The sequence below is a fragment of the Equus caballus genome, chromosome 1 (assembly GCF_041296265.1).
Source record: "Equus caballus isolate H_3958 breed thoroughbred chromosome 1, TB-T2T, whole genome shotgun sequence".
NCBI lineage: Eukaryota > Metazoa > Chordata > Mammalia > Perissodactyla > Equidae > Equus > Equus caballus.
Window position 1 is genome coordinate 130,010,577 of NC_091684.1, and position 23,335 is coordinate 130,033,911.

At 38.5% G+C, this 23,335-nt stretch overlaps 1 protein-coding gene across 50 annotated transcripts in view; it reads right to left on the reverse strand.

The window, feature by feature from the left end:
• SCAPER (S-phase cyclin A associated protein in the ER) overlaps positions 1-23,335 on the reverse strand; it is a 521,075-nt gene that overhangs the window by 118,536 nt on the left and 379,204 nt on the right. For all 50 annotated transcript variants that reach the window (XR_011438966.1, XR_011439156.1, XR_011439026.1 and 47 more), the window contains 1 exon segment: positions 22,476-22,599. Coding sequence is in view for 47 of the 50 variants with exons in the window: in XM_070267830.1 (XP_070123931.1) it covers positions 22,476-22,599 (124 nt within the window). In the remaining 3 variants the exon portion in view is untranslated.

The window sequence follows — 23,335 nt, forward strand, 5'->3', positions numbered from 1 at the left end:
ATCCTCTTTCATCCCTTCACTCTGAGCCTATGTTTATCTTTAGGGTAGAGATGTGTTTCCTGGAGGCAGCATATTGTTGGGTCTTGTTTTTTAATCTATACAGTGACTCTGTGTCTTTTGATTGGAGAATTCAATACATTTACATTTAGAGTGATCAGTGATCTATGAGGGCTTAATACTGCCATTTTATCTCTTGTTTTCCAGTTGTTCTATATTTCCATTGTTTCTCTTCCTTTGTATTTCTGACTACCATTTCATTTTGGTGGTTTTCTGTGACAGTTTTCTCAGTGTTCTCTTTTTTTTTTTATGAATTGTGGCTCTTCTCTGATTTTTTGTTTAGTGGTTACTGTGAGGTTTGTATAACAGATCTAATAGATGAGATAGTCTATTTTCTGGTAGCATCTTATCTCTTGTAGCCTAAGCCGGTTCCATCCATTTCCTCTTCCCCTTCTGAGTTATTTTGTCACAAATTATTCCACTTTGTGTTGTGAGTTTGTTAGTTGAAGTGTGCATAGTTACTTTTGATGCTTTCCTTCTGTTCATCTTTTAAGTTACAGTTAAGTATTTGCTACCTTGTTCTGAAAGACAGCTGTAGTTTTCTAAGAACATTTATATTCTCATTTTTATCTGCTTGCTCAAAGTTTTTTAGATCTTTGCGTTTTTTTTTTTCCAGGTATGAGGGCATCCTTAATCATTTCTTGTAATGGAGGTCAATGGTGATGAATTCCCTCAGCTTTTGTTTATCTGGGAAAGCTTTTATTTCCCCATCATATCTGAAGGATAGTTTTGCTGGATAGAGTATTCTTGGCTAAAAGTTTTCGTCTTTCAGTATTTTGAATATATCATTCCATTCGCTCCTAGCCTGTAAGGTTTCTGCTGAGAAATCTGCTGAAAGCCTGTTAGGGTTACTTTGTAGATTATTCTCTTCTGCCTTGCTGCCCTTAATATTTTTTCTCTCTCATTGGCTTTTGCCAGTTTTACCATTATATGCCTTGGCGAAGGTCTCTTAGCATTAATGTAATTAGGAATTCTATTGGCTTCATGTATTTGTAAGTCCAGTTTCTACCCCAGGTTTGGGCAGTTTTCAGCTATTCTTTCTTTGAACAAGCTCTCTGCTCCTTTCTCCCTTGCTTCTCTCTCTGGAATACCTATAACCCTTATGTTGAGTCTGGTATTTCTTGAAGAATTCTTTCACTTTTTAAAAATCTTAGTTCTCTCACCTCTTCTACCTGAAGCACTTCTCTATTTCTATACTCTAACTACTAATTCTTTCCTCCATAACATCAGCTCTATTTTTTTAGGATTCTACATTATTTTTCTTCTCATTAATTCTGTTCTTCATATCCAGAGTTTCTACTTTTTTTTTTTTTATAGCTTCAATCTCTTTGGTAAGGTGCTCATTTTCCTCATTAATTTTACTCCTGAACTCATTAAACTGTCTTTACGAATTTTCTTTTAACTTGTTGAGTTTATGACAGATTTTTTTGGATTTACTGTCATTTAGTTGTAAATTTCTCTGATTTCAGCGTTGGTTTCTGGAGACTTGTCATTCTCCTTCTGTTCTGAATTCTTGCTGTAGTTTCTCAGGGTGTTTCATGAACTAATCTTTTGGTGGCACATTTGTAGTAGTATCAGGTTGCAGACACCACCTGCAACCACTGGGCATAATCGGGAATTGTGTTTCTGATCCCACCCTGTCTGCTGGAAGTTATGTGGGTATGGTGGATGGTCCCATTGGCTGGCAAAGTATTTGCACGCAGGCTCGGGGTGCCACTGTGCTGAGATGCATTCCCATTTGTGGAGCTAAAGTAGTACTATGGGTGCTTGTGCCAGCCAGGAAAGCAGTTGTATGTGCATCTATCAGCTGCCACCTCTTCTTACAGTGGTGCCAACCACTGTGGTTGGTGGGCAGGGCTTCTTCATGAGGTCCAGGCCTGGGCCATGTGTTTAGACCACAGTGGCAGGGTGGGCTCTCCTACTGGCCAGCAAAGTGTTGGCTCCTGGGCCCGGGCTAGCATTGCCCTTTCCCACAGTTGCACTGAGGTACATTCCCAATTTTGGGGCTGCAGCCATACTATGGGCATTCACACCAGCTGAGAAAGGATTCAGGTGAGTGCACAGGGCTGCCAGGGAAGGCTAGGGAGTGCTCACCTATCTCCACCAGTTCCTGGGGAGCGAGTCCATCCAACTTTAGATGTATAGCTGCATGGGTCTCTCAGATGTCATGGTGTGCTGTGTGGGTATTCTCTTTTGGTTAATGAATGTCCATTTAGTTGTACTTCAAAGGGGGAGAGAGAAAGGGAACAGCTGACTCTGCCATCTTGCTGACATCACTAGCCTGTTTATGCTTTTTGCAGTTTGCTGAACTTCTCGAAGGTGTATACTTATGTCTTTCATTCAACTCAGAAAAATTTTAGCCATTATTCTTTCAAAAATATTTTAATGTCTCCTTTTCTCTTTGTTCTCCTTCTTGATATCCAATAATATGTATATTGCACTGTTTGATATTGTCCCGCAAGTCCCTGAGGTTCTGTTTGTTTTCCTCCTCTTTTTTTGGTATTCTGATCCCCACACTCATTCTCAGCCTGGATAATTCCTATTGATATAACTTCAATGATGCTTTCCTCTGTCACCTCCACTCGGCTGTTAAGCCCAGTAGTGAATTGTTTTTTAAAAATCTAAACTTATTTTGTGAATAATTTTATACTTCTCCCAGCTTTCCCTAATGTTAACATTCTATGCAAGAATAGTACAATTACCAAAACTAGAAAATTAACATCAGTATAAAACAATGAACTAATCCAGAGACCGTATTAGAATTTTGCCAGTTTTCTTACTAATGTCCCTTTTTTTGGCCCCAGGATCCAATCTAGAATCCCACATTGAATTTGGTTGATGTGAATCCCACATCTCTCATCTCCTCTAATCTGTAAGTTTTTCAGTCTTTGTATTCTTCTCAGTTATTTTGTAGACTGTCCTCAATTTCGATTTGTCTGATGTAGTCTCATTATTAGATGACAGTTATGCATTTTTGGCAAGAATACCACAGAAGTGATGCTGTGAGCTTCTAAGTATATAATATCAGAGGGTAAATGATATTGATATGGTCTGTTTCTGGTGATGTTAGCTTTGATCACATGGTTAAGGTAATATCTACCAAGTTTCATTTTTTTTTGTCTGTGAGGAAGATTGGCTGTGAGCTAACATCTGTTTCCAATCTTCCTCTTTTTGCTTGAGGAAGATTAGCCCTGAGCTAACACCTGTGACAATCTTTCCTCTATTTTTTGTATGTGGGATGCCACCACAGCATTGCTTGATGAGTGGTGTAGGTCCACGCCCAGGATCCAAACCTGTGAACCTGGCCCACCGAAGTGGAGCGCACCAAATTTAACCACTATGCCATCAAGCTGACTCTCTACCAAGTTTCTTTATTGTAAAGTTTCTATTTTCCCTCTTTGTAATTTAAAGTATCTCATGAAGGAGTTATTTTGAGACTTTGAAAATGTCCTGTTTCTTATCATACTTCTGCTAATTTTTGCATCCATTGATGATTCTCTCTTGCAATTATTACTACTATGATGTTTGTCTGATGGAGATTTTTCTTTTTCTTTTTTTTTTTTGAGGAAGATTAGCCCTGAGCTAAGTACTGCCAGTCCTCCTCTTTTTTGCTGAGAAGACTGGCCCTGAGCTAACATCCATGCTCATCTTCCTCCACTTTGTATGTGGGATGCCTCCCACAGTGAGGCTTGCCAAGTAGTGCCATGTTCGCAGCTGGGATCTGAACCAGCAAACCCTGGGCCACTGAAGCAGAATGTGTGAACTTAACCGCTGCACCACCGGGTCGGCCCCAATGATTTTTCTATTTTTCATCATTCCCTCTCATTTATTAATTAATTCACTGAATTTTTTATTTCAGTTATTGTATTTTTCAGTTTGATTTTTTTTTAAAGCAGGCATTTGACTTTGTTGGACTCAAACTGCAAAAGTCTATTGGTAGATAGCAGCTAAAATCTCAGTTCAGTTCTGTTGTCTTTAGCTGAAGTACTTGGAGTCTGTCCATGCATACATGTATGGTACTAGGATCATATAGGTATTTAAAAATAATTAGTGCATCCCCCTCTCTGAATATCATCTTCACATTCTAGCAGCAGTCTTTGCCCTGAATTCTGTCCTCTAGTTCTTTAGGTCAGAAATATTGTGTATTTTCTATGGTAGCCATCCCATGTGGTACGAACTGTGACCTACTCTTAGGATAAAAGCCATAAAACCAGGAAACTCACACAATGCTGTTCTCTTCTTCCGGTGTCTATTCCAATCAGAATCTGTCTGCTTTTGATTAGTCTTTAGTAACTTCACATATTTGTTGGTTTTATAGGTTATCTAGAGTTTATATTTGTTATTTGCAGGAAAGTCAGTCTGATAGGAGCTTATTCAGTCATATCTGAAGCAGAACTGGATCATCCGTATAATACTGATTCCTCCAAATTTTTTAAGACTTGCTGTTTGAACTAGTGCATAGTCAATTCTTATAAAATTTCCATGTGTGCTTATAATGTATATTCTCTAATGTTGCACATTGGGTTCTATCTATGAGCATTAAACCAAGTTTGTTCATTTTTTTATTCAAACCTTTTACATGTTTAATAATTCTGTTTGCTTACCCTACCACTGGAAAGCAATGTGATAAAATCCCACTATGATGCTGAAGGTGTCAATTTCTCCCTCAAGCAGTCAATTAATGAGTTCAGGTGATAGTAATAATGATGGTGATGATATTATTTCACATGACTGCATTGGAAGGGCAATTAGACCTATAATCTGACCCATATTCTTTCACTAGATTAATTTCTAATGTAGCTTTGAGGGTAAAGTTCTATATCAGTCATACTATCCCTTAACTGTTCTCACCAAACTTAAATCAGTAGTGTGTCAAGTAAGACAGTGGAAAGAACGCTAGGTTGGGAATAGAAGACCTGAATTTGAATCCCAGTTCTATTGGTATCAGGCTGTGAAACTTTTGGCAAGTATCCCACCCATCTCCTATCCCTCTCCTCTTCTGAGTTCCATTGTACTCATCCGTAAAACAAGAGGACTGACCTAGACCAGATACTATGAAGGCCTCATCTCTGGTTCTGATATTCTAGGTATCAGTAAGATATATGGCCTATTAGACACAAACCAGAGTTCACATTATTGATGAAGAAAAGGGCAGGGTGTCCTTGAAAGGTTGAGCAAATGCCATATAGTGAGAAAAGGAAGAAACAAGATGCAACTGGCATCAGGAAAAGTACTGTTACCTGCAGAGGCCTGAAGGATTTCTGCTCCCATATACGTAACTATGGGTCCATGTTCTGGCTCCTTAGTACAAAGAAAACAATGTGGTGAATGGCCAGTTCCATGCCTTTGCTGCTATAATGAAAATCAAACTGGCACCTGTAAGGCTCTGCACACAACTCAGTGAAAAACAATCCCCTTGCTGTAAGGCTGCACTTATATATTCTTTGTATACAGGGTTTTCTTGTCACCTTCTGAAGTGCTCACCGACAGCCTCTTTGATCCAACAGTATCATATCAATTATTTAAGGTTTGTACATCACTTACATCACTTTTCAATTAACAATCTCCTTGGCTGCAAAAAATATATACACACAATTTATGAGCACATTCTTTAAATATTCCATGAAGAACAGGTTACTATGAATTAAAAATAAGAATGCTAATAAAATATTCAATGCCTTTTAAAATGCAACAAAACATCAAGAAATTATAAATCTTTTACTTAAATGCTTCTTCAGTGTATCCTACGCAGGTGATGGTATTAAACATGTATAAAATTAAAGTCACAAAAATGTTGCTTTGTCTCATTTGTCAACTCAATAAAGTAAGGACACATCAGTTTAGGTTATAGGAAGAAAAGTCCTGCAGAGGGACTCAGGAGACTAGGATCCAGGTCATGGGTTGATCACCAGGTAGTCATGTGATCTCTCTGCCACATCTCAATGTGCTCATCTGCAATACGGATTGTTTAGAATTGGTCCAACATTAAAAGTCTATCAATCTATTTCCACAGCACTCAGTAATACTTTCATTGGCCTTTTTTTTTATTATGGTAAAAAACATGTAACATAAATTTATCCTCTAACAATTTTTAATATACATTATAGTCTAACTATATGTACATTAATGTAAAAAAGATTTCTAGAACTTTTTCATCTTGCATGACGGAAAGTGAAAGTCATTGAACAGCAACTTCCGATTACCCCTCACCCCAGCTCCTGGCAATCACCATTCTACTTTCTGTTTTATGATTTTGACTACTTCAGATATTTCATAGAACTGAAATCACGCAGTGCCTGTCCTTCTGTGACTGACTTATTTTGCTCAGCACAATGTCCTCAAGGTTCATTTTTGTTGCAGCATATGACAGGATTTCCTTCTCTTTAAATGGCTGAAAACCATTCCATCATATGTATATACATTTTCTTTATCTATTCCTCTGTCAAGGGACATTTAGGTTCTTCCAACCTCTTGGCTATCATCAATAATGCTACAGTGAACATGAGACTGCAAATATCTATTTCAGATACTGATTTCAATTCTTTTTGGATAAATACCAAGAAATGATCCCATATGGTAGTCCTATTTTTAATTTCTTAAGGAACTGTCATACTGTCTTCCAAAGTGGCTGCACCTTCCCATCAGCAGCGCACAAGGTTTTCAATTTCTCCACATTCTCACCAATCCTTGTTATTTTCTGTGTTTTTGATTGCTTTTTTTTAAACAATGGTCATCCAAATAGGTGTGAAATATGTCATTGTGCTTTTGATTAGCATTTCCCTGATGATTAGTGCTGTTGAGCATCTTTTCATATGCTTTTTGGCTGTTTGTATATCCTCTTGGGAGAAATGTCTATTCAAGTCTCTTGACCATTTTTTAATCAAGTTATTTGTTTATTGGCTGGTGAGTCATAGGAATTCATTATGTATTTTGGATAGGAACCTCTTATCAGGTATATAATTTTCAAATACTTTCTCCCATTCCATAGGTTACCTCTTCATTTTGTTGATTGTTTCCTTTGCTGTACCAAAGTTTTTTTAGTTTGTGTAGTTCCATTTGTTTACTTTTGCTTTTGTTGCTTGTGCTTTTGGTATCACAGCCAAAAAATCACTGCTAGGACCAATGTCAAGGAGATTTTTCCTTATGTTTTCTTCTAGTTTTAGAGTTTCAGGTCTTACATTTAAGTCTTTATTCCATTTTGACTTAATTTTTGTGAATGGTGTAAGCTAAGGGTCCAATTTCATTCCTTCGCATGTGGATATCCAATTTTCCCAATAGCATTTATTGAAGAGACTATCCTTTCCCCTTTGTATATTCTTTATGCCTTTGTCAAATATTTGTTGACTGTATATACATCAGTTCATCTCTGGGTCCTCTATTCTATTCTGCTGGTCTGTGTGTCTGTTTTTAATGCCACTTTACTCTAATCTTAATTATTTCCTTCCCTCTGCTAACTCTGGGCTTAGATTTTTTTTCTTTTTCCAATTCTGTGAGGTGCAAAGTTAAGTTGTTTATTTGAAATCTTTCTTCATTTTTAATGCAGGCATTCATTGCTATTTTAAACTTCCCTCTTAGCACTGCTTTTGCAGCATCCCATAAGTTTGGGTGTATTATATTTTGATTTGTCTCAAGATATTATCTAATTTCTCTTTTGATGTCTTCTTTGACTCTGGCTTTTCATGAGTGTGTTCTTTAATTTCCAGATATTTGTGTTTAATTTCCACATATTTATACTTACAGTTTTCTCTCTGCCATTAATTTCTATTTTCATTCCATCTTGGTTAGAAAACTTACTTGGTACCCTATCAGTTTTCTTAAATCTGTTGACTTGTTTTGTGACCTAACGTGATCTATCCTAGAGGATGTTCCACGTACGCTTGAGAAAAATGTGTATTCTGCTGCTGTTGGGTGAAATATTTTGTTTATGTATATTATGTCCATTTGGTCTACACTGTTGTTCAAATCCTTTGTTTTGTTATTAATTTTCTTTCTGGATGTTTATCCAGTACTGAAAGTAGGGTACTGAAATCCCCTACTTTTTTGTTTTGCTGCTGTCTTCTTCTCCTTTGAGTTGTTTCAATGTTTTCCTGCTTATATTTGGGTGTTCTGATGGGTGTATATGTATTTACAATGGTTATATTTTCCTGGAAAACTGACCTTTTATTATTATGTAATGTCCTTTTTTATCACTTCTGAGAGTTTTTTTCTTTTGACCAAGATTAGCCCTGAGCTAACATCTGCTGCCAATCCTCCTCTTTTTGCTAAGACTGGCCCTGCGCTAGCATCTATGCCCATCATCTTCTACTTTATACGTGGGATGCCTGCCACAGCATGGCTTGCCAAGCAGTGCGTGGGTCCGCGCCCAGGATCTGAACCAGTGAACCCTGGGCCACTGAAGCTGAACATGCGAACTTAACCACTGTGCCACGGGGCTGGCCCCTTCTGAGACTTTTTGACTTCAGGTCTATTTTGTCTGGTATAAGTATGGCCACATGTGTGCTCCTTTGGTTACCATTTGCATGGAATATCTTTCTTAGTTCTTTCACTTTCAGCTTACGTATGTCCTTGAATCTAAAGTGAGTCTCTTGTAGACAGCATATAGTTGGATCTTATTTTTTGATTCATTCAGCCATTGTATGTCTTTTTATTGGGGAGTTTAATCTAGTTACATTTAAAGTAACTATTGATAGAGAAGGACTTACTGTTGCCATTTGGTTGTTTACTGCCTTATAGTTACTTTGTCCCTCATTCCCCTTTTGCTGTCTTCCTTTGTGTTACTGACTTTTTTGCAGTAACATGCTTTGATTCCTTTCACATTTGCTTTCCTGTATCTTCAATAGGTATTTTCTTTGTGGTGACCATTGGGCTTAAAAAAACACTTTAAAATAATAGTTTATCATAATAATAGTTTATTATATAATATTATAATTGTTATATTACTTATAATACTCTATTTTAAGCTGATAACAATTTAACTGCCTACAAAGGCATTACACTCTTACTCCTCCCTGCATTTTCTATTACTGATGTCACAAACACACACTTTATATTATGTATCCATTAACATATTTTTTGTTGAGTTCATAATAGTTTACATCATTGAGAAATTTCAGTTGTACATTATTTCTTGTCTATCACCATATAAGTGCTCCATCTTCATCCCCAGTGCCCATCCCTCCATCCTCCTTCCCCTGGCAACCACTGGACTGTTTTCTTTTATCCATGTGTTTGTTTATATTCCACATGTGAGCGAAATCATATGGTGTTTGTCTTTCTCAGTTTGGCTTATTTTACTTAACATAGTATACTCCAGGTGCATCCATGTTGTTGCAAATGGGATGATTTTGTCTTTTTTTATGGCTGAGTAGTATTCTACTGTATACATACACCACGTGACGTATTCCTTATCCAATCATTGGTCTATGGGCACTTGGGTTGCTTCCATGTCTTGGCTATTGTGAATAGTGCTGCAGTGAAGATAGGGATGCATATGTTACTTTGGATTGTTGATTTCCAGTTGTGTGGATAGATACCCAGTAGGGGGATAGCTGGGTCATATAGTATTTCTATGTTTAGAATTCTGAGAAATCTCCATACTGTTTTCCATAGTGGCTGCACCAGTTTGCATTCCCACCAGCAGTGTATGAGGGTTCGATTTTCTCCACACCTTCGCCAACATTTGTTATTTTTAGCCCTAGTGATTATAACCATTTTAACAGGTGTCAGGTGGTATCTCAATGGAGTTTTGATTTGTATTTCTGGGACGATTAGTGATGTTGAAGATCTTTTCATATGCTTATTGGCCATCTATCTTCTTTGGAAAAATGTCTGTTCATATCCTCTGTCCATATTTTGACTGGGCTGTTTTTTGTTGTTGTTGTTCAGTTCGGCAAATTCCTTATATATTATGCAGATTAACCCCTTGGAGATATATGATTTGCAAATATTTTCTCCTAATGGTGGGTTGTCTTTTTGTTTCAGTCTTAGTTTCTTTTGCTTTGCAGAAGCTCTTTAGTCTGATGAAGACCCATTTTTTTTTTTTTCTTTTCTTTTCCTTGTCTGAGAGGACACGGTATTTGAAAAGATCCTTTTAAGTTCCATGTCAAAGAGTGTATTACTTATATTATCTTCCAGGAGTTTTATGGTTTCAGGACTTATCTTCAAGACTTTCATCCATTTTGAGTTTATTTCTGTGTATGACATGAGATAATGGTCTGCTTTCATTCTTTTGCAAGTGGTTGTCCAGATTTCCCAAAACTATTTATTGAAGAGACTATCTTTTCTCCATTGTATGTTCTTGGCACCTTTGTTGAAGATTAGCTGTCTGTAGATGCGCAGTTTTATTTCTGGGTTTTCAGTTCTGTTCCATTGATCTGTGTTCCTGTTTTTGTACCAGTACCATGCTGTTTTAATTACTATGGCTTTGTAGTACATTTTGAAGTCAGGGACTGTGATGCCTCCAGCTTTGTCCTTTCTCAGGATTGCTTTAGCAATTCGGGGTCTTTGGTTGCCCCATATGAATTTTACGATTCTTTGTTCTATTTCTGTGAAGAACGTCATTGGGATTCTGGTTGGGATTGCATTGAATTTGTAGATATCTTTGGGTAGTAAGGACATTCTAACTAGGTTTATTCTTCCAATTCATGTGAATGAAATCTCTTTCCATCTCTTTCTGACATCATCTATTTCTTTCAATAACGTCTTATAGTATTCATTGTATAAGTCCTTCACCTCCTTGGTTAAATTTAATCCTAGATATTTTACTCTTTTTGTTGCGACTGTGAATGGAATTATATTCTTGAGTTCTCATTCTGTAAGCATGTTATTAGAGTATAGAAATGCAACTGATTTTTCTAAGTTGATTTTGCACCCCACAACTTTGCTGAAGTTGTTAATTATTTCTATTAGTTTTCCAATGGATTCTTTGGGGTTTTCTGTATATAAGATCATGTTGTCTGCAAACAGTGAGAAGTTCACTTCTTCACTCCCTATTTGGATTCCTTTTATTCCTTTCTCTTGCCTAATTGCTCTGGCCAAAACTTCTAGTACTATGTTGAATAAGTGGTGATAGTGGGCATCCTTGCCTTGTTCCTGTTCTCAGGGGGATGGCGCTTAGTTTTTGCCCATTGAGTATGATGTTGGCTGTGGGTTTGTTATATATGGCCTTTATTATGTTGAGGTAATTTCCTTCTATCCCAAGTTTGTTAAGAGATTTTATCATAAATGGTTGTCAGATCTTGTCAAATTCTTTCTCTGCATCTACTGAGATGATCATGTGGTTTTTAGTCCTCATTTTGTTAATGTAGTGTATCACACTGATTGATTTGTAGATGTTGAACCATCCTTGTGCGCCTGGTGTAAATTCCACTTCATCATGATGTATGATCTTTTGGATGTATTGCTGTATTCGGGTTGCCAATGTTTGGTTGAGAAGTTTCATATCTATGTTCATCAATGATATTGGCCTGTAGTTTTCCTTTTTTGTGTTGTCCCTGTCAGGCTTTGGTATCAGAGTGATGTTGGCCTCATAGAATGTGTTAGGAAGCATTCCATATTCTCCAATTTTTTGGAAGAGCTTGAGAAGAATAGGTATTAAATTCTCTCTGAAAGTCTGTTAGAATTTTCCAGGGAATCCATCTGGTGCTGTGCTTTTATTTTTACGGATGATTTTGATTAGTGTTTCAATCTCTTTACTTGTGATTGTTCTATTCAGATTATCTATTTCTTCTTGCTTAACCTTTGGGAGATTGTAAGCGTCTAAGAATTTATCCATTTCTTCTAGATTGTCCATTTTGTTGGCATATAGCTTTTCATAGTATTCTTGTACACTCCTTTGTATTTCTGTGGTATCTGTTATTTCTCCTCTTTCATTTCTAATTTTATTTATCTGAGCTTTCTCTCTTCTTTTCTCTGTAAGTCTGTCTAGGGGTTTGTCAATTTTATTTTTCTTCTCAAAGAATCAGTCCTTGTTTCATTGATCTCTCCCACTGCCTTTTTTGGTTCAATCGCATTTATTTCTGCTCTGACATTTATTATTTCTCTCCTTCTGCTGACTTTGGGCTTGTTTGTGCTTCTTTTTCTAATTTAGTTAGGTATAGTTTGAGATTGCTTATTTGGGATTTTTCCTGTTTGTTAAGGTGAGCCTGTAGTGTGATGAATTTCCCTCTTTGTACTGCTTTTGCTGCATCCCATGAGTTGATATGTTACATTTTCATTTTCATTTGTCTCCAGGAATTCTTTGCTTTTTCCTTTAATTTCTCCAATGACCCATTGGTCATTCAACAGCATGTTGTTTAGTCTCCACATCTTTGACCCTTTCTATTTTTTTCCAGTAATTAATTACTAGCTTTATAGCATTGTGATTGGAAAAGATGCTTGTCATTATTTCAATTTTCTTAAATATACTGAGGCTTGCCTTGTTTCCCAACACACTGTCTGTCCTTGAGAACGTTTCATGTGCACTTGAGAAGAATGTGTTTTCTGCTGCTTTTGGATGGAGTGTTCTATATATACATCTATTAAGTCCAACTAACCTAGCATTTCATCTAATTCCACTCTTTCCTTGTTGATTTTCTGTCTAGAAAATCTCTCCATTGATCTGAGTGGAGTGTGGAGGTCCCCTAATTTTATTGTTATTATTAACATCTTCTTTTAGGTTTGTTAATAGTTGCCTTATGTACTTTGGTGCTCCTGTGTTGAGTGCATACATATTTATAAGTGTTATGTCTTCTTGGTGGAATGTCCCTTTGATCGTTATATACTGCCCCTCTTTGTCTCTCTTTACCTGTCTTATCTGGAAGTCTACTTTGTGTGATATAAGTATTGCAACATCTGCTTTCTTTTGTTTGCCATTAGATTGGAGTATCATCTTCCATCCCTTCACTCTGAGCCTGTGTTTGTTGTTGGAACTGAGATGTATTTCCTGGAGGCAGTATATTATTGAGTGTTGTTCTTTAATCCCTCTCACCACTCTGTATCTTTTTATTGGAGAATTCAATCCATTTACATTTAGGGTGATTATCGATATATGAGGGCTTAATGCTGCCATTTTATCACTTGTTTTCTGGTTCTCTAGCATTTCCTTTGTTTCTCATCATATGTCTTTTGGTCTACCAATTGACTTACGTAGTTTTTTACATTGTGTTTCTTTGTTTTCTCCTTATTTATTATTTGAATTTCTGTTCTGCTTTTTGTTTGGTGGTTACCATGAGGTTTATATGCAAAAACTTGTAGATTTGATAGTGCACTTTCTAATGGCCTCTTATTTCCTTAGACTAAACTGATTCAGTCCCCTACCTTTTCCCCTCCTATGTTGTTTTTCTCACATCTTATTCTATTTTGTGTTATGAGTTTGTGGTTAAGCACAAGATTATCTTTGTCTTTGAGGTTTCCTTTCCCTTTATCCTTTATGTTATACTTGAATTTTGTTAACCTGTTCTGATATTATAGCCACAATTTTCTGATTTTTTCTACCTATTTATCTCCTTACTCTGTGCTTTGTAATCCTTTTCTCCCTGTTTTCTTTATTTTCAGGTATGAGGGCCTTCTTCAGGATTTCTTGTAGAGGCGGTCTCATGGCTACAAACTCCCTTAGCTTTTGTTTATCTGGGAAAGTGTATATTTCTCTAACATAGCTGAAGGATATTTTCGCAAGATAGAGTATTCTTGGCTAAAAGTTTCCGTCTTTCAAAGATTTGAATATGTCATTCTAGTCTCTCCTAGCCTCTAAGGTTTTTGCAGAGAAATCTGCTGAAAGCCTGACAGGGGTTCCTTTGTAGGTTATTTCCTTCTGCCTTACTGCCTTTATTATTTTTTCTTTGTCATTCACTTTTGTCAGTTTCACTAATATATGCCTTGTGGTAGGTCTTTTTACATTGACATAGTTAGGAGATCTGGTAGCCTTCCTCACATGGATTTCCATCTTCTTCCCTAGGTTTTGGAAGTCCTCTGCTGTATTTCTTTGACCAAGACTTCTGCTCCATTCTCCTTCCCCCTCTTGAATACATATAATTCTTATGTTGCATTTCCTAATTGAGTCGGATATTTCTCAGAGGCTTTCTTCATTTCTTTTTAGTTTTAGTTCTTTCTCCTCCTCTATCTGCAGCATTTTAACATGTATATCCTCTATTATGCTGATTCGTTCTTCTATGATGTCTGCTCAAGTGTTCAGGGAATCCATATTTTGTTTTATCTCATCCACTTTGTCTTTCATTTCCAATATTTCTGATTGGTTCTTCTTTATAGTCTCCATCTCTTTTGAGAAGTAGCTCCTGAACTCACTGAATTGTTTCTCTACATTCTCTTTTAACTTGGTGAGTTTTTTGATGATAGCTATTTTGAATTCTCTGTCATTTAGATGACCTATTTCTGTGTCTTCAGGACTGATTTCTGGGTACTTAGCATTTTTTTCTCTTCTGGACAGTTAATATAATTTTTGATTCTGTTAGAGAGTGTGCCTCTGTTCTTCCACATCCTGGTATTACTGCTCACCATTACTACCCATTTAGGTAGTACTGGGGTCAAGAGCTGTGTATCCTAAGCCCTCTGAATTCTGCTGGGATCCCTGGCACTGGAGCCAGTGCTGGGCGAGTAGGGAGGAGGGGGGCTTTCTTCTTCATGCTCTCGCAGGCTTACTTGCTGTGCCCTTGCTAAGTGCTCTCCTGGGTGTTGGCTTGATGAAGTCATCTCCGTGATAGCTTTCACCTCAGCAGCAGGCTTTCCCCTAGGCTGCAAGGGAACTCAAAGATCTTTGATGTTCCTGTGAATGAGCATCCCCCCCTTCATTCCTTCTAAGAGGTGGTGGTCAGTCCCATATTGCAGTCTTTTTGGGGAAGGAGCGAAGTTTGCTCTTACCACGTTCTGCCTCCTCTGAGGGGGGCTCCAGCCTCTCCATCCTCCAACGTATGGTTTTGTGGATCTCTAGACGTCTTTTTTGTTGCGTGGATGTCTTGTGCTGGAGTATGAACGTCTTTTTCATTCTATTGTGGAGGGGAGAGATCACCAGGAGAGCTCACCCTGCCAGGATGCTGATGTCACTCTTCAACTTATTTTAATAGTTATAGTTATTTGTATATTTTTGTCTTTTCATTTGTATACCACAATTAAGAGTGATTTACACCCCACATTACAGTATTAGAGCATTCTTTACTTGTTTATATCTTTACCTGTACCAGTGAGCTTTATACTCTCATATGCTTTCGTGTTGCTATTTAGAATGTTTTTGCTCTATTTGAAGGACTCTATTGAAGGACTCCCTTACTCCCTGCTTGTAAGGCAGGTCTAGTAGTGATGAATTGCCACAGCTTTTGATTATCAGGGAAAGTTTTTACTTCTCCTTAATTTTTGAAGGATAGCTTTGCTGGATAGTGTTTTTGGTTGGCATTTTTTTCTTTTAGCAATTTGAATTTTTCATCTTAGACATTCAGCACTCTTTTTCATTCTTTTTTCTTTTGTTCCTGTGACTGGATAATTTTAAATGACCTGTCTTTGAGTTTGCCAATTCTTTCTTCTGCTTGATCAAATCTGTTCTTGAAATTCTCTAGCTAATTTTTCAGTTTAATTATTGCATTCTTCTGCTCTAAAACTTCTGTTTGGTTCTTTTTATATTTTTTATCTCTTTGTTGCTATTTTTATTTTATTTATAGTCATATTCTGGAGCTCACAGAGCATCTTTATAATGATTATTTTGAATTCTTCCTCATTTAATTCACACATCTGTTTCTTTAGGATTGGTTGCTGGAGACTTATCTTGTTCCTCCATATGGGCCATGGTTCCCTGTTTCTTTGTGTGTCTCATAACTCTCTGCTGGGATCTGCACATCTAAACAACAGTCACCTCTTCTTTTTATATACTGGCTTTGTAAAGGGGAAGATATCAAGCACCTTGGCTAGGGAATCTGGGGGTCTCTAAAGCTTTATTGTTGGGGGATGCAACTTCTTGGGCCTATGTGTGTGATTTCTCTTTTCTCTCTTGCTCCCTCTGGTGTCTGGCTGCAGCACTGCAAGTTCTCTGGTTCTACAGCAGCAAGTTGCCATGCTCTCTCTTGTTCTCAGGGGCAGCCAGGCATCCAGAGTATGCCAGGTCCCCACCAGTGCCCTGAATCAAGTGAGATAGGTACAAGTTCCTTGGGCAGCCCATCAAAAAGCCAGAATGCTAGACTCACATGCTACTCTTCTCTCTCTCTCTCTCCTGAAGGAGAACCTCTAAGCTGGGGTATTATCTGCCAGTGGCTAAGTTGTGCCAGCTTGGGAGAGGGGTGGTCACAAGTAAAGTTAAACATGTCTTCTTACCCATTTCAATGTGGCTGTTTCTGCCTTTGAAATTGCCCAGTGTACTACAACATCTTAACTGTTTTCTGGAGTTCTCCTAATGGTATATTGACCTGTACATTGTTGTTAAGTTGGTAACTCCGTGGTGGAACAAGGGCTGGGACCTCCTATTCTGCCGTCCTGCTCTTTTCACTGGTCTTTTTATTGCCTTCCAATGTGCATGTCTGGTCTCCTCAAGGAGACAATTTGAAGCTAGACACCCACTGTTACATGCACTGAATGATTTAGGTACAGAGAAGATGTTAACAATAACTTACTGAATGCAGGAAGAAACCTGCTGTAACATACATTAAAGCTTTCATGCTTCTTGAAAGATAATACATCTGTGTTGGCCTTCACCCTAGATCATGCCCATCTAAATATACTGTTTTCGCAGGGCTCCAAATAAATTCCCCAGCAGCTTACCCTAAAAATCCTACTTTGAATCTATACTGCAAGAAAAAGCACATACTTTTACAGTGACACATGTGCTAATTTATCTTTTGTAAAAATCATAACCTAGAATTATAGAATTTCTACCCTTCCTCAAGACATAGTCGAATTTAATTTCTTCCCAAAAGTGTCTCTAGTGCCCCAAGTTAGAATTTATTCATTCATTGATCAAATATTTAACAAGTACCTCTTATGTGCCAAGTACTGTTCTAGGTCACTTGGGTTACGCTGTAGCTCTGATTGTGTTACCAAACTTCTTATAGCTTTTCTTTAATATTCATATATGCAAGTTCTTCCTTCCTTAACTGTGGGCTTCTAGAGTGAAGCAAGTGTGTCTAATCTACCTCTGTAACCCTGGTGTCTGCAGTGCTTTGCGCATAACTGAAATGAAATATGAGAGTGCGAAAACAAACTCTAAGCAGCTAGACTAGAAAAAAACGTCTTCTAAACCATCTCAGTTTGCTAATGAACCAGAAAGGCTGAAGTGCCTCATAATCAGATGTCTTATAAACACTATCCTATCTCAATTAATTAGCTTCTTTATGTTTCTTTCTAATCCTTCTGGAAAATGTCTTTTTTTTTTTTTTGAGGAAGATTAGCCCTGAGCTAATAGCTCCCACCAGTCCTCTTCTTTTTGCTGAGGAAGACTGGCACTGAGCTAACATCCATGCCCATCTTCCTCTACTTTATAAGTGGGACACCTGCCATAGCATGACTTGCCAAATGGTGCCATGTCTGCACCCCGGATGTGAACCAGAGAACCCTGGGCCGCCGAAGTGGAACATGCAAACTTAACTGCTGCGGCACCGGGCCGGCCCCTGGAAAATGTCTTGATGACTATTTTCTATTCTTTACTTAAAGAGTACTAATAAGTTTGTGGTCCACATTCCAGTAACTCTGCCTCAAAACAAGTGAGCAAGAAAAATGGAAATGCACTCAAGTGATTTACAGAAATGTAAAAACCATCAATAGCCACCACCACCTCCACCTCCTGAAAATTAGGAAACACACCCACCTCTCCCAACTGCCACAAACTCAGTCACAGCAGTATTAGAATTGACAGCTAGAGAATAAAGAGCCTAAAAGGAACTTTAAAAACCAGGAACTGCCACGTATAAGGAAAGGTGGAATAAAATGTGTTTGGCAAACAAATGTCCCAGGATCCCAGTTCAATATTGAGCAAAATAAACACAGAATGTGATGAAATCCATTGGCTGGGAGATTAAAAGCTTTTCTGAATGTCAAGAAACCCTGAGGTCACAAGCAAGGAAATATTATTCAAAAGAAACTGGGGCTTTCAAAGAAAAGGGAGAGGATCAAGCTACTTACAAACTCCCTGTACATGGTAGATGCTTAATAAATGATAGCTATTTCAAAGTCCATTAGAGATCTCGTCAAGACGGCGGCGTAAGCAGACTCTGAACTCATCTCCTCCCAAGAACACAACCAGGTTACAACTATTTTTGGAAAAATTATCTTGTATAGAAAACTGAAAACTGGATAAAAAGAACCCCCACAACAAGGGACAGTCCTGACTAAGGTGGAAGGGGCAGAAATTCCTGCTAGAGAGAAAAAGTCACCTTTGGGAGCAGCGGAATTTCTCAGCCGCCCAAGCGGGAGCCATCCTAAGGTACACAGTCCTCCCTGCAGGAGTGAGGTCCGGAGTGGGGGCTTATACTGCTATAAGCATCCTTCAGACTCAACACAACTACTGAGACGAGGGTCTCATTATCTGGCTTCGCTGGCCATTAACTGCAGCGGGGAATATCCGCAGAAAAGCTATCGGGCGAAAGCCGAAAAGACCCGGGTTTTCAAGGGCCCAAGCACAAACTTCCCCGTCTCAGCAACCTAAAATCACCAGAGAGAAGGCTGACAGTCCTTTGGTGAAGAGACTCACCTGGTGGGCTCTGGGGGCATCTCGATGAGAGGGGGGATCTCTCCAGAGACTGAGACATTGGTCAGGGTCATTGTTCTGACCCGGTCCAGGCGTGCTGACACAGACCCTGGGCAGACGCCACTGAGGTTCTTCCCCAGGCCTGTTAGCCCAGGGGGCTGCCACACCCACTAGAGCACAGATTTAATCCAGTTCAGCCAGGGCAGGCAGCCCAGTCTAGGGACCCGCCCCACCCAAGAGTAAGCCCTCAGGCTTCTTGTCGGCCTGCATTTTCTGGGTGCCTTTATCCTCTACAGGCAGGTGAGTGTGTCCACCTCTGTGTGGTGGGACCTGTGTGAAGACCAGGGTAACTGTGGGGGGCACTAGTGGAGAGGTGGGGGCGTTTGCAGTGGGGCATCAGGGTACGCTCCAGGGGGCTGGGAAATGCATACAGACCAGGACTGCGTTGATGGGGTGAGTGGTCCTGTGGGTCCTGTCCAAGCTCACCAATACTTAAAAGAAAAGAAATGTAACCAACAACTCAGTTAAATAATGGGCAAAAGATCTGAACAGAGATTTCTCCAAAGATGATATACAGATGGCCAACAGGCATATGAAAAGATGCTCAACATCATTAGCCATCAGGGAAATGCAAATCAAAACTACAATGAGGTATCACCTCACTCCGGTCAGAATGGCTATAATTAACAAGACAGGAAACAACAAGTGTTGGAGAGGATGTGGCGAGAAGGGAACCCTCGTACACTGCTGGTGGGAGTGCAAACTGGTGCAGCCACTATGGAAAGCAGTATGGAGCATCCTCAGAAAATTAAGAATAGATCTACCATATGATCCAGCTATCCCACTGCTGGGTATCTGTCCAAAGAACTTGAAAACACAAATGCATAAAGATACATGCACCCCTATGTTCACTGAAGCATTATACACAATCGCCAAGACTTGGAAGCAACCTAGGTGCCCATCAAGGGACGAATGGATAAAGAAGATGTGGTATATATACACAATGGAATACTACTCAGCCACAAGAAGTGATGAAATCCAGCCATTTGTGACAACGTGGATGGACCTTCAGGTTATTATGAGAAGTGAAATAAGTCAGAGGGAGAAAGCCAAATACCATGTGATCTCATTCATAAGTAGAAGATAACAATAATGACAAACAAACACATAGCAATGGAGATTGGATTGGTGGTTACCATAGGGGAAGAGGGGAGAGGGGAGGGCAAAAGGGGTGATTAGGCTCACATGTGAGGGGATGCACTATAATTAGTTTTTGGGTGGTGAACATGAAGTGATCTACACAGAAGTTGAAATATATTATGATGTACATCTGAAAGCTATATAATCCAATGTTACTGCAGAAAAAAAAATGATAGCTATTTCAAGGAACTGAGGTCTAGCTCAAATGTCCCTCCTCTGTGATGTCCCAGGCAGAACTAGTGAACTCCTTCTTCTCCTGTATTCTCCTCTCCACTGTACTCTGTATAGGCTGCCATCACATCATTTACCATATGAAACCTAAATATCTGTTCCCACTCCTAAGCAGGGATTTCCTGGATGGTTGGGATCATATCCTATGCTTCTCTGGAATTGGAAATAGCAGGCACTTAACTATTAAATGAGAGAATAAATAAACTACCTCATATGATCTCTCTCAATAAAAATAGGTTTTGACCAGAAAAGAATGAAGTACTAGGATGGAAGATACTGTCCGTAAGTCATCTTCTTCATTCCTTCACATTTCAAATGCCCTTCTCTTTCATTACTTGTTCTGTTCAAAGTACACTAATGTCTCTTCTTCCATTACCAATACAGAATAAGTTTCACGAAGTAAATTCTTCCAGATGATGCAGCATGGAACAGGGGAAGAGCATGGGATTTGGTTTTTTATTTGTCACTTCTTATTTTGAAATAATTTTAAACTAACAGATATATTGCAAAAATAGTAGAGTTCCCTTCAATTACTATCTCCTACTGTTAACATCTTACAAAACCACAGTATAATTATGGAAAGCAGGAAATTAACATTGAGCCAATAAAACTGACTATTCTATAGACCTTATTTGAATTTCCCAATTTTCCCACTAATGTCCTTTTTTTGGTCTAGGATCCCATACTACACTGAATTGTCAGGTCTCCTAAGTCTCCTCCAATCTGTGACAGTTCCCCAATCTTTCCTTGTCTTTCATGACATGGACACTTTTGAAAAGTATCAGCCAGTTATTGTGTAGAATATCCCTCAATTTGGGTTTGACAGATGTAAGTTTGACTCTTGGCTCTGTGACTTACTATTTATGTATCTTTGGGCAAGCCAATCCCTTTGGGACTCAAGTTTCCTCATCTGTAAAACTGGACAATAATACTGACTTTATGTTTTAAAAATTAAATGAGGCAATATATATTAAAATGCTAAGTATTTTCTCCTTGTCCCTGCCTTTCAACTATTTCTGACAGAATTTTTTGCTAAAACGTCCTACCAATATTTTATTCCTTTCTTTTATAGATAAACCATATTTAATTTAGCCCTCAAGTGATGACTCAGTATCATCATTATAAATACCCATTGTTGTAACTGTGTAACAGCTCTAGGTCTGTGTCTTTGTTCTCTCTCATTGCTGTCCCCTTTCATTGTCAGTACACTTCCCTGTAAGGGCTTCATACATTTCCTTTCTGATTTTCAGCTTGAGACACGTGGGGATCCATTTATTCACTCACATATTCATCAATGACTGAATCTACTGCCAGGCCCTGTATTAGGATCTTGGATAGAGTGTTCAGTTACCTTCTGTCCTTGTTGAGTTTATGTCTAACATAGAAAATGGACAAGTAAATAGCTAATGTGATCAATTCTACGAAAGATGTAATGCCTAGAGCATATAAGAAGAATACCTAACACCTAGACTTGGGGAAAGAGTCAGGCTGGGGAAGGTTTCATGAAGAAGGAGCCATTATGTCTCAGTTAAGGTCTGCAGAATGTGTAGAAATTAACCAGATGGAGGAGGAAAGAGAGCAAAAGGCATGTAGTTTAGGAAGAGCTATTAGAACTATGTGCTGAGTAAAAGTAGATCGGTTCTGAAAAATAAATCTCTTATGTTGTAAACTTGCAGCTTGAGAATGATTTTGTGCCAATACCTCAGGGGCTCAGAAACTTCACCAGGAAACTTCTGGCCCCAGGGCTGTGTTCTGGAGACTGCAGTTCACAGACCTAAACCTTTAGATATTACACTGAGCTTACCTCTTGGAACATCTGTGAACTAAAATAAAATTTAAGGCTACAATTGGCTGCTTGTTCCACTTTCAAAAGTATAACAGGTTTGTCCGTTTCTGGCAGAGGACTTTCTTGCTTAAAAAATAAAATCAATGGCCATCAAAAAGTCCTTTTTAAACTAACCCTTTTAACTGAGCTAGCAAGAGAGGTTTTGAGGTTTTCTGAGCTTTCTTCTCTTCTATAGCACACTCATTCCTGTGGCTTCAGAGGTTTGGCTTTGAGTCTAGCCGATTCCAAAGCTTCAGTCTAACCATGTAAATCTGTGATCTTGGCAAGTGTTACAAGTATATTATCCATTAAATATTGGAACTAAAGAGAATCCAATATGAGATTTTCAAATTAAGTGGTTTCTTTGCCAGTCCCTATTTAACTCTTCCAATGATCTTTACTTTTTTCCATCTGAAGAGTAAATAAGCTAAATTCTTTTAGTTTTCTCCACAGGGAATATTTTTCAAACCTTAACTGCTTCTAACTCAAAGCAATAATCTTACATACCGTCAACTGGTGTATCAGGAGGTCCATTAAAAAGGTAATCTTGTTACTAAACAGAACATCAGTGCAGTTTTCTGAACAATTATTGCAGGTGAGGTTGTAAACATTGACTGCATTGCAGAGAGACCTAATAGAAGGAGAAAAACATCATTTATAAAACCTGAGCAGCTCTTCTCTAAACAATTTAGAATACGTAAAATGAATAGTACAATAGCAAGAGGCATGGGATGGAAGACACTCTAAAAACCAAGCCAAATACTATTAGGTACAAGGACCATCAGCTAGACATAAAAGCTTATAATTTTTATCCAAAGTCCAGTGTTCATTTGTACCTAGTACTTGCCTCTTATTAATTTCTTAGTTGCAGCAGCAGACAATGGAAACATATTTACCAGTCCATCTGATAATATCTTAATAATCTAAGATTAGATATTACCCAGGAACTTTGGGATCTAAAATTCTTGGAATAAACCCAGAAAAAAGGGTCTGTCAAAGCTTCTGTTGCCAGATCTTCTGGTCCAAGAAAAGGGCAAATGACAGAAGGAGGGAGCACACATGAGGAGAAACTAGAGGCTTTCCCTGTGAGACAAGAACTGCAGAGTTCTGAGGAGTGAGCAACACACCTGCTTGGAGGTGTGGACATGGTTCCAGAGTGCCTCAGCAGAGGAGGACCTAGAGAGTACAACAGTGTAAGGTCAAAGTGGTCAAAGAAATGCTTTCTTTTAGGGATTAAAAAAAGTATATGCCAGGGCCAGCCAGGTGGTATAGTGGTTAAGTTTGCAAGCTCCACTTCAGCAGCCCGGGGTCTAGGGGTTCAGATCGCGGGCACAGACGTACACACTGCTCATCAAGCCATGCTGTAG